This window comes from Cupressus sempervirens, chromosome 5 (assembly GCF_028749045.1).
Source record: "Cupressus sempervirens isolate cs-2001-9-10 chromosome 5, ASM2874904v1, whole genome shotgun sequence".
Lineage (NCBI taxonomy): Eukaryota > Viridiplantae > Streptophyta > Pinopsida > Cupressales > Cupressaceae > Cupressus > Cupressus sempervirens.
In genome coordinates, this window is record NC_143122.1 from 311,211,518 (window position 1) to 311,223,117 (window position 11,600).

Here is an 11,600-nt window from a genome sequence, read left to right on the forward strand (position 1 = left end):
AAAATCTTTGAATGATAGATGAAGAAGTGTGAACCTAAACATAAAAATTATAAGAACTTCCACAAACTCAAATTTTGATATTTTAAAATTTGTCTTTCCCCAAAAAACTCAACATATTACTTAGACAAGTACAAATCAAAGACCAGTATAAAAGAACAAACAAGTACCAATTAAAAGGCCAAAGACAAAGGAAAATCTTCGATCTTATAAAGACAAATTTTAACATATATTCAATTTTTCAATATATTCAACATTACCATAAACAGTTCGAATGACACATTTCTGGCTGCCATAATATCGTTTGACTTTAAACTCTTTGATATTTTAAAAAGAACTGTTCCACATTTGAAAAAAAAACTGTGAAAATTTTAGGCGAATCTACCCACCCAACTACAAAGCCCGGACCAAAACTGAAGCCTAATCCCAACATAACATCCCATGGAGATAAGGTTACATTGCTTGCTAATCACATGTTCTTCAATTAACTCCAGCATTTACTGCTAACAACATTTGTGGCTCTCATTCGTTCTGACAAATTATATCTTTTTTCTATATAATCAACACTTTCTCAATCTTCTACTTTCCAGAAGCTTTTCCTCAGATCTATGGCTATTTCTGACTGCGCAGCAGGCCAATGTAGATAGATAGTGTTGCCTATAAATCAAGTTCTGAAAGAGTGTTTCAGGGCTTTGGATCTGTACCCTTTATCCTCTACCCCTAAAAACTCCCTCCTTATCAGTCTGTTTTATTGACCATGAGGATTCAGTGTGATGTGTGCGAGCACAAGCCCGCTGCGGTCATATGCAGCGCAGATGAAGCGGCTTTGTGTGCAGAATGCGATGTGAAAGTGCACCAGGCTAACAAGCTTGCTAGCAAGCACAAGCGCCTGCCGCTTATGCCCTCCAATTCTAAGCTCTGTTGCTGTGACATATGCCAGGTAAGTTCAACAAATCTAGAACTCGGAGGAAATTTAATGAGTTGAATTGGGGTTTCTTAGAATTTTCTGGATTGGCTGCAGTTGAATTTTTTATTTTCGATAAGGTATGATGATGGAGAAGTACTGTGTAATGGATTTCTTTGAAGATTTTTAGATTAAGTTAAGCAGACATTGTGTTGCTGTATGGATCTATGAGATTTATATAGTGGGTCAGTAAAAGAGAAATTCGATTTGTTGTGGTTGTTGTCTGAATTTTGGAGGGAGGTTTTGCTACTAAATTAATTAGGATTAACTATCGGCAGGAGTTCTTTTTGGGTTTTGAGTCATGAGCTTTCATCTGTGTTGTTTTGGAGTTTTGGATAATGGGTTCAAAGCATTTAAAAAACTCGCTCAAACTTTGAAACATTTGGTACTAGAAAATAGTTCTGGCTTCTTTTGGGACGGATTTTTGTGATGCAGTACACGAGTTGAGGTTTCAAACGCGAGTCTGGATCTTTCATGTTTTTCTCATACGATAATTTCTTTTGAGATGTTCTCGTTTTTTAACGGTTATTAAACAGGGATATATGCACCTGTGTGTACCTTTTAGGTTCTTCTCTATACCCTTTGTTTACCTGGTGTATTCATTGAAGACGTGTGGCGGTTTTCTTCTATTTCTTACAGGCTTTGACTACTTTTCTGATCCATCTTTGCATGGTGGGTATGTTTATACGCTGTTTACATTTCTTACTATTTTGGGTATTTTTGTACTCTCTTAATACTTATTCTATTTTGGGTATTTTAATGTATTCCATTGTCTTCAACTACTGTATTCCTGTTTTCTGGGTTGTTTACTTTCCCTGTCTCGTTTTTCTTAAAAAGGCAGAATTCCTACCTCCATATCAAGAATGCCCTTCTATCCTTACTACCCTTAACCTGTATGGAGTTTCCTCTGAATCTGTTATACTCTTGAAGCCGCTTCAAACCATGTTTTTGAGATGTGACATCTGAAATCTTTTGTACCCAAAGGTTACATGTATCAAAGCTTTTATTTTGGTTTTGCCCTTAGAGCCAGTGGAATCTAAATCCTTGCAACGGGAGCAAGCAGTTTTAATAACACTTTTCCCTTTCGAATACTTGCTATGGTACTGTCATGTTGTTGAGGCTTTGAAATGCAAAATAATTTGTGTCGATCTGTACATGTAAAACTATTTGAATTATCTATCAATAATTTTTGGTGTTCCCTCGATTTAGATATTTTATGATTTTTGCTTTGCCAAGGGGATTTTATTTTCGCGGGGGTTTCGTTCACCTTTTTCTCAGATATAACCTAATTCGATGACTTGTTTTTAATCTCGAGTGGTTTTTGATTCGGTCTTAATTTCTGTGTAGGATAAGACAGCTTTTGTCTTTTGTTTGGAAGATCGAGCGATGCTATGCCGGGACTGTGACGAATCCGTTCACTCGCCGGACACTTTATCGGCAAAACACCAGCGGTTTCTGGCCACCGGAATTAGAGTTGCCCTGACAGCTGATATTCCCTCCAATTGCGAGAATGAAGGATCTACGGCTCCGATTGCACCAAATTCTGCTGTTTCTCCCACGGTGTCAACCATCTCGGCGCAAAAACAATCGGGAGGTACCGCACATGAGAATTACGTGGAGCCTTGCTGGAGCGTGGACGATCTCCTACCGCTCTCGGATTTCGATTCCAAGGTGATGCTCTTTTAGGGCTTCTTTGGGTAATTCAAGAGAGGTTTGATTTTATTAAAAATATGGTTTTAGAATATTTTAGAATTCTGTAATTTGAGAGTATCAACTTTCGTTGGAATGAATAACCAAAGATTTTAATAAGGTCATGCCACTACTTTATGGGATCTTTAAGATAAAAGACAAGTTCATTCCGAGAAAAAAGGGTGTGAGAATATTAAGTCTTTTGAAGCTGCTTCTTTAAGACATGCTCTTTGACAATGAATTGATAACTAAATTTGCTGTCTTGTCTAACTGTGTTTACTCAAGAATAGTACCTAAATTGTCTATTTTTAAAATATTCCCAGAGTTAGAGCAGATGTCATTGTACATTGGTCATTCCATGAGAAAGCTTTGCTCGGTCTCCACCACTCCAATGTTGCAAAGTAGACCATATTCTCTCCTTCCACTCTTCCTTGGGTATCATCCATTTGACTTGTTTTGCTTGTCCTAAATTGTGCTATGAGCATTTTAGCTTTCCATTTGATATTTGCTCCTATGTATGCTTTCTCCTCGTGCTCTTGTGTTATATTATAATCTTTGACAATGAATGTTGATAACTAAATTTGTTGTCTTGTCTAACTGTGTTTCCTCGAGAAAGTGTCTAAATTGTCTATTTTAAAAATATTACCATAGTTAGAGCGGATGTCATTGTATGTTGGTCATTCGGTCATTCGATGAGAAAGCTTCGCTCGGTCTCCACCACTCCCATGTTGCAAAGTAGACCATATTCTCTCCTTCCACTCTTCCTTGGGTATCATCCATTTGACCTGTTTTGGTCATCCTAAAGTGTGCTATGAGCATTTTAGCTTTCCATTTGATATTTGCTCGTATGTATGATTTCTCCTCGTGGTCTTGCGCTATATTATAATCTTTGATATAACAGTCTTTTTTGCACCCATTTTGTTTTGACCATATATGCAACTTCTGAATTTTTCCTTCACGGGCTTATTTATTCCAGCATTGTTATTCAGGCAGTCATGCATACCAACATTCAATATTTTCATCCACTTAAACATATTCTTCTTCATCCACGTGTTTTTCCTTTTGTCCAACCTTTCTTCCACGTTCAACTTTGACCAAGATGATTTTCCATACTTCGGGTTTTCTTTCATTAGCATAATAACCAAATCATTGCTGAGGCCCCTAAAGGGAAAATATCCATTTCCGCCAATAGGATCTAATAGGGGATCGGTGTTTTAATTTTGAGACTACTGATGATTAAACTTTTATTTGTCTCCATTTCTGACCTGATATGCTGTTGCCCTGAATGTCACAACCATTAAGGTTCACTGATGTAACTAACAAACAAACCAATCTGTTTTGTAAAGAATATATTGCTTTCCATTCTCATTTATTTCTTTTGGCTCTACATGTTTCCTGAGTGTTGTTGAAGTCAATTCCAAAGCATGTGTACTACTTCACAATCTCTGATGGGCTACCATTGAAAATGAATATGTTTTGCTGCCTCTTGTGTCTTTTCAAAGAGAAAATCATCGCTTTGGTTTTTCAAGTGTTCACTTGCATCCCAACCATCTAAGAGAAAGTCTCAAGCACCTTCAAGTGTTCTCTCAGACTATCCACTGCTTTAGCAACTAAAATGAGGTTGTCCACATATATAAGAGGCTTATTCACATAATTGGCTAGTTGAACCCCATTGTCATTGCTCTCGTCTAAATATTCTTCTACTTTATTGATGTATAACCCAAACAAGGTTGGTGAGAAGGGGCATCCCTGTTTGACACTTATATCACCGCCAAAGATTTTTGACATCCCTTCTGTAGTTCTGATTTTAGCCATGACCTGCTCATACAGTCTCTGTGTTGCGATTCTAAGTATTATAAGAATTTTCAGCTTGTCCATTCAAAGCTAGAATCTGTCACTTGACATTGTGTCAAAGGCCTTACTAAAGTCAACAAAGCAGCAAAAAGCCTCCTCACCCTATTTTTCTAGATTTTTCCAACCAAGAATTGTAGTGTAACCGCATTGTCAATAGTGGAGTGCTTCGGTCTGAACCCTGTCTGCCACTTAGCTCTTTTACCTTCTGGTTCAACCCACTTGCTGATCTTGTGTTACACCATGCTACCTAAGAGTTTTCTCAAGAGGGGGGTAATCATAATCTGTCACCGCTTTCGTGAGAACCATGCTAGTTGTCTAGTTTTCAGGGAATCTTCTTTAATGACATTATTAAAGATTTTTCTACTGAACTAAAAACAAAATTTCCATCTATATCTTCTAATCTTGCTTTTTCAAGAGGCTTTGAAGTTGGTGATTTTTTCCATGTTTTTCATATTTAAACATTTTTCATTCTATAATAAACTTCTTTATCACGATTTTTGACATCCTAATCAAAATTATTTAGTTGATTCAAACCTTTTAACCAAGATTTAGTAGGTCAGGTTTTTTCCCCTAACATTACATGATTATCTGATTATTAACTATCTGAATGTTTGAGACTGTTCAGAAGATAGTTTTTTAATTTAATTTTGTAATTTTTTATGTTATCGATATTTGATCTATTAACATGTAGTATGATCCATCATCTTATCATGATAAGTCATATAAGTATAATAGAAACTAATGAGGAAAAATTTACACAATCATATTTAAAAATTATCTTGAATATTTATATAGATTATGTAACGAAATAATTCTCATTCCATAGAACGTTTGACATCAATAGTCTTACTTTTTACCCAATATTTTGCATCTTAAACATGATTTCTACTAATTTTACTTTCTTCTACAGGGAGACCAGGGCAACCTGGGCGATTTTGATTGGAACATTGCTGATATGACATTCTTCGGGGAAGAAGAACAGGATAGCCTCCTACAGGTTCCTCAGCTGTCCAGTGGATCTCATTCCCATCCCAGTGCCATGAATATAATGTGTGGAAAAGCGGGGGGAAGGTCCAATGCGTCTTCAAACAAAGGGAAATCTAAGGCCACTCAAATTTCCCAAGTTCCTGATTATGATGAAGCTTGTTTCTTAGTCCCAGACATTGGAATGCTGGACACAGGATGCCTCAATACACTTCCCTCAAAGCGCATGAGACGTTCTTCCTTCCAGACGTATCGGGACGAGTAGCTTTGGTGTCCGGCATGTTAACCGAAGTTTGATATTTTGGTCCACAAGTAAAATGATCCACCTGACGGCAAATGTATTTCTGGGTACTAAATTTTGTAAGAAAAAAAGTATATACAATTTGAATAGATGGCATGCTCTATGGCAATCGTAATTGCTGGACCTGTACATTGAAGACGTAAGATAGAGTTAAAAGGTGTCTGCGTTTCTGTTTCAAGAGAACCACGAAGAAAAGTCTCAGGAACATAATGTTTCACTGATCATGTCATATCATTTGGCACATTTACACCTACAGTGCCCTGCTTTAGCTCTGTGGCAGGACACATGTTTTGGTTACGAGTGTATGAAATTAATGTTCAATTATTATATAATATGACGTGTTTATTGTCTACCTATTGTTTTAAACGATGACACAACTAATGAGTTACATGCATCTACTCTGGATTTTAGAATGACCTCTGTTTAATTACACGAAACCTGTACAGTTAACAATATCATAATATTCGATTATTTGACAATTTTAAGGTAAATTGTGTACGAGTTAATAATTAACATATGGATTACATTAGGTTATCAACATTATAATGATAAAAAGAGCATCCGGATTACATTAGGTGAACATCATTACAATGATAAAAACAAAAGCTTAAGGATTTCTGATTTCGTCATGCTCTTTCTAGAATAAACTCCTACAAAATCTATTTTAAAAATTGTCATACGATATCGATGAATTGTAGAAAGTTCGTAATATTTTTTCTAATTTATTTTTATAATCCATAATAGATCATGGAGTTCACCAATTTCTTTGATCATGTCATTTTGTTTTTCATCTTCATCAATATTTTGATCTATGATCTATTTGCCAGGAAATAAAATCTTATATCTAAATTTAAAAAAAAGCTGTGAAGTTTAAATTAAATACCTTTTATTTGCTTTGATATTGAATCAAAGATCCAGAGAAGTCACAGCTGACAAATCAGCAGATTATAGCAAAAACACAGCGTCCCACGGTAAGGTGATCGACTATTGGTTGGCTACAGCAGCAGCGCACCGAGCTGAAAAACAGTTGCGTCAACTGTCTGAACTTCAAGAAGAAAAATCCAGATCATACAAATAGAAACCAAAATTTGAAAACCCTAGATCCCTAATTCATTGTTTACTGTAACTTCTTAATACACCTGGATAATGTTGTATTGACGCAACTGTCAGAACTACAAGAAGAAAAAGGTCGATGAAAACCAGATTATACAAATAGAAACCAAAATTTGAAACCCAAGATCCGTAATTTATTGTTTATGAACCACTTTAACTTCTTAATACATACCTGGTTAATGTTGTATTGATGCAACTGTCAGAACTACAACAGGAAAAGGTCGATGAAAAACGAGATCATACAAATAGAAACCAAAATTTGAAACCCTAGATCCCTAATTCATTGTTTATGAACCACTTTAACTTCTTAATACATACCTGGTTAATGTTGTATTCAAAGTCCGGTACTTTTCAGTTATTCGACATTTCTCGCCAATCAAACTAATGAACATTCATTGAATCATCTTACTTTTATTTCGTCAGTTTGCATTTGACGCCGCAGGTTTTACCGAATTACCAGTTGCTGGCCCGTTCTGGCACTACAACTGAACTCCATTGTGGTAAATTGCTAGGTATTACCTTCGCTGTGAATTTTGTTCACTTCATTAAATTTTACTGCTATTTTATGCCGTCTTCACTGAGAATTTTGTTCACTTCATTAAATTTTACTGCTATTTTATGCCGTCTTCACTGAATATTGTGTCAATTTATAAGTATATTATCTTTAAGAATATGCATTTGCAGAGTACGAGCCACAAAATTTGCAAATCTGTTACATCATGCTCATAATGCAACAAATTGTTGTACAATTCCAAAAAATGTTTCCAATTTCCTGCATAGGCTTTTTATGTAGAATTTTCCTGCAAATTGAGTTTGAAGTCATAAAAAAAAGAAAGCTGAACGTATATATTAATATGACTTGATTGCAATAACATTGAAGCTAATGTTTATCAGTAAAAAGAGGGCATTTATATCGTACAGTCGGTGAGCCGGATAATGGTTTCCATCAGCGTGTCCAAGGAAGTTTCGAGCTTGCTTCTATTTGAATAAGATTTCTGCTGTTTTCTTAGCTTATTATTGACGTGAAAAGAGCTACAAAAGCTGTTTCGAGAGACATCTATCCCATTTGCTGTTTCTAGAAACATCTATTCCGTTTCAGATTATGAATAAATTTCATGCAAGTGTTTTTACATGTTATTCCTTTACTTTTCATCTTTTTAGTTCCTGCCATGGCAGAGAACTATTGCCAACGCAAAAACACTGAATAGTGATTAATCTAATATCGAATAGAATGTCAGGCAAACTTTTATTTCAAGACGCTCTGAGGATATTACGAGGCAAGAGAAGGCGCTAATATTAAGGTTCAGGAGTATCGGTGCAGGCATTACTGCGAATTGTCAGGGGCTCCTGTAGATGTCGAAAGGAAGGGTAAGGTGCAAAAACCTGTACAGTTTCAAATAGGTGGCTTTTTAAAAAAAAAATGTGTTGGCTAGAGAATCCAGTTGCTAGGTTACACATGGTTAAGAGCTGTCAAGCCTCAATTACTAGCTGTCAACAAGACACGACTATCCGTTGCATAGTTCTCTTGTTATGGTGGAGATCTTGGTTGAAGGTGAAGGCGTCAAAGGCTTACTCAATGGGAAATCTTTTTCCTGTACATCTGCAACTACTGCTTCATAAGGCTGAAAACAAGAGGCCCATCTTCCGCTCATCTTGTGCAAGCCTCTGGATTTGTACTTGGTTTGCAATCCTTACCATGTTGCTGCTAATTAACTATTTACGTGGGTTGAAGTTAAATATCTCTTTCGTCAGAAGCAGACGTTCGTCCCTCGATCTCCAGCATTACTTATTTTGGTGGGGGAATGAGAGTGAGCGTTAACACCCTATATTGGCACCCTTGAGCTTCCCTATTGTTATCAGAAAAAGTCTTACTAGCATTTATATATATATAAATGCTGAGAGTTATCCTTTTGGAGGGCGCTTCGAAAAGAATAACTCTAGGCTTATATATATAATATATAAATATATATAAGCTAGTAGCAGACAGGGTGCATAATTAATCATAGTATCTGTTTAAATATATTATTTTTATTTATTTAAATTATTTTAGCATTTTAAAAATATTTGTTTTCAATTATTAAGTTTAATTAATTATTACAATAAATAATTTTAATTATTAGTTTTTATTCAAATAATTAAAATAAATTTATAATTAAAATTAGTGTTTTTGTTTGCATTAGCATTAGCATAAGTTTCATCCTTATGATTATATACAAATTTGAAATAGAGGAAAGGTCATACTCAAGCTTATATATTCTTAGTATATATAGGGAAGTCAATCTCCCTTCTTCCATCTCCCTCCCTCTCTAACCATCTATTTCTCTTATTTATGATATTTATCATATCTCTCCCTCTCTCTCACTCTCTCTCTCTCTCACACACACACACACACACACACATTTCTCCTTTTATCTCTTTCTCACTCCTTTCTATATATCTGTCTTGTTTTCAAATTTGAACCCAAAACACATAAGGCAATAAAAATTGTAAGAAGGAACATAACCAAATAAATGTAATCTCACGAGGGCACAACCCTCTATACTAGACTCTATTAGGCTACAATATGACCAATCAACTTATAGGGTGATTCTATAAAGTTCTTTACTATTCAAAGCATACGCTGTACCTACCCAATATATACCCACATCACTTCTGGTGTATTTAGAACTTTTCCAAGTGACCACATCAATGCTCCATATACTCTCATTAGCTACAATGACAATCAGCAGATAGAATAAAATAGATAACAAGACAAACATAAAACCAAAAGCATATAGTTCTAAAAAAATATCAGTAAGTATATAGGACACAAATATCAGTTAGTATATAGATTAGGAAAGTGAAGCAAACTATGGATCCCTAGTCAAGCATTATCTTAAAGCTTTATAGGACATGGCATAAAGGACCCAAAACTTTCGTATTCAGTTTCAAAAAGTAAATTGAGCAATGGCATTGTTATGCTATAGCTAAGAGACAAGTTGGTTCAAGAATATAAAAATATATATTATTACCTCTTTGTTTTCTCCTAATGTTGCTCTTGCCTACCCACATCTTTTCCAAGCCTCACCAATTGATGGATTTGATTGTATTGCCTTACCAATGCAAAACTAAAAAATTAAATCATTCAATGCAGTGACAATAAGAATTGATTGTCTGCCCACGTCTTTTACAAGTTAAGTTGGAAGAAAACCAAACTGTTGAGTATTGATTGAAAACCAATCCTTGAGGTACATCTACAAGCCATATCGACATGAAAGGCTCTTAACTTGAATTTGAACTTCAGTGTTTGTTGTTGTAAATAAATATTCTATTATTTCCGCTAGAATGGAACCTAATGAATCATTAAAGTAATGAAGTATTTTTAAGACTTACTCTAGTCATGGTGTTTACTATTTGTGTTTTTAGCGAAGCCAATTTAGTAAATGTGGGACACAATATCACACGTAGCATATTAGTGAAGATATGATGTTGGAGTTAAAAATAAATTTAAGAAAATTTTGAAGTTATGATTTTTTATGTTTATAAATTATTGTTGATATAAACAAAACAAGCTGAATTAGAGGTCAAGATTATGACAAGAGTTTCTCAGAGCTCTGGTGTTTTGGCATGTTTGTTCTATTGAATAGAAACTGCCAACATTGAGGTTGAGAATTCTGGGGTATATTTATTTTTTGTGTTGAATAATGGATGGCAGTAAATTTTGCAAGCCTATACCAAAGTTAATTATGTACTTAATTTCAGTACCTTACTATTAGCTTGATGGGAAAATTGATAACACACTATTAGCATTATGTTATTTTAATTTTTTGATCTCAAATGAATGAATTTCAGTAGGGTTCAAAATGATTTGAGCACTTAAACCTTGTTTCAACAAAATCCCCACCCATTTTGACAACTAGAACACAACCTAATGGATCATCAAAGAATACTTGTCAGACAATGCTATGGTTTTCAACATTTTTTATTTTTATTGTTTCTTAAGCCTGTTCAGGCATATGAGTGAAAGTATGAAGTTTGATTCAATTGTTTTCATGTTGATTAAATTAACCTTAATTCAATTTCTCCATAATGACAATACTCAAGATTATTGTTGAACCTCAATGCTCTGGTGTATGTGGTATGTTTGTACTGTTAAAAAAAAAAGGAATGCCACGACTGAGGCTTATAAATTTGGTGTTATACATGTTTGTACTGTTGAGTAATAGATGCAAGCTATTTTTCCAAGTCCATTTGAAAGAGTCCATTGAGGAGTTCTGATTTATAAAAAGAAGTCAATACTTGAACAAATTCTAAATAGTGTCTTAGGATTATAACATCTTTCTTGAAAATTATAGAATTTGTAGTACTAAAAAATGGATGCATCATTTGACCATGGGTTTGTCTACGAGCACAGTGTTTGATGCAAAAACATACAACGACCATGAATTAAAGAGCACAATCAATTGTGTAACTTAAAGCACATTGTGATATTGATATCATGATTTAACTATGTAGTTTTTGAGTCAAACTCACACACATGATTCTTGAGTAGTAGTTCACAAGAACCCATCTCTTATGAGAATGAATGAAATTTTTAACACTAATTGCATCTAGGTGATGCTTACAGAGTTGAAGAATGGGAACTTCCAGCGGGGTCACCTATCCCAGTGCTACTCCAACTCAAGCACACATAAACAAAAAGTTTCCTCCAAAGTTAAG

At 34.9% G+C, this 11,600-nt stretch overlaps 1 protein-coding gene across 1 annotated transcript; it reads left to right on the forward strand.

Annotated features, from left to right (window-relative positions):
• The first annotated feature begins 583 nt into the window (after window positions 1-583).
• On the forward strand, window positions 584-6,141 carry LOC149555880 (B-box zinc finger protein 24-like). The gene is made up of 3 exons (XM_089829982.1): window positions 584-937; window positions 2,309-2,632; window positions 5,415-6,141. The coding sequence occupies exons 1-3, from the start codon at window positions 755-757 to the stop codon at window positions 5,751-5,753; spliced, it is 846 nt and encodes a 281-aa protein (XP_089686108.1). The 5' UTR covers window positions 584-754; the 3' UTR covers window positions 5,754-6,141.
• Window positions 6,142-11,600: the final 5,459 nt, after the last annotated feature.

Bases quoted from the DNA above. Each gene is read 5' to 3' on its own strand.
- LOC149555880 (XM_089829982.1), top strand. From the start codon at position 755: ATGAGGATTCAGTGTGATGTGTGCGAGCACAAGCCCGCTGCGGTCATA. The intron at 938-2,308 runs GTAAGTTCAACA...ATTTCTGTGTAG, and splicing joins GTTGCTGTGACATATGCCAG to GATAAGACAGCTTTTGTCTT. The intron at 2,633-5,414 runs GTGATGCTCTTT...TTTCTTCTACAG, and splicing joins TCTCGGATTTCGATTCCAAG to GGAGACCAGGGCAACCTGGG.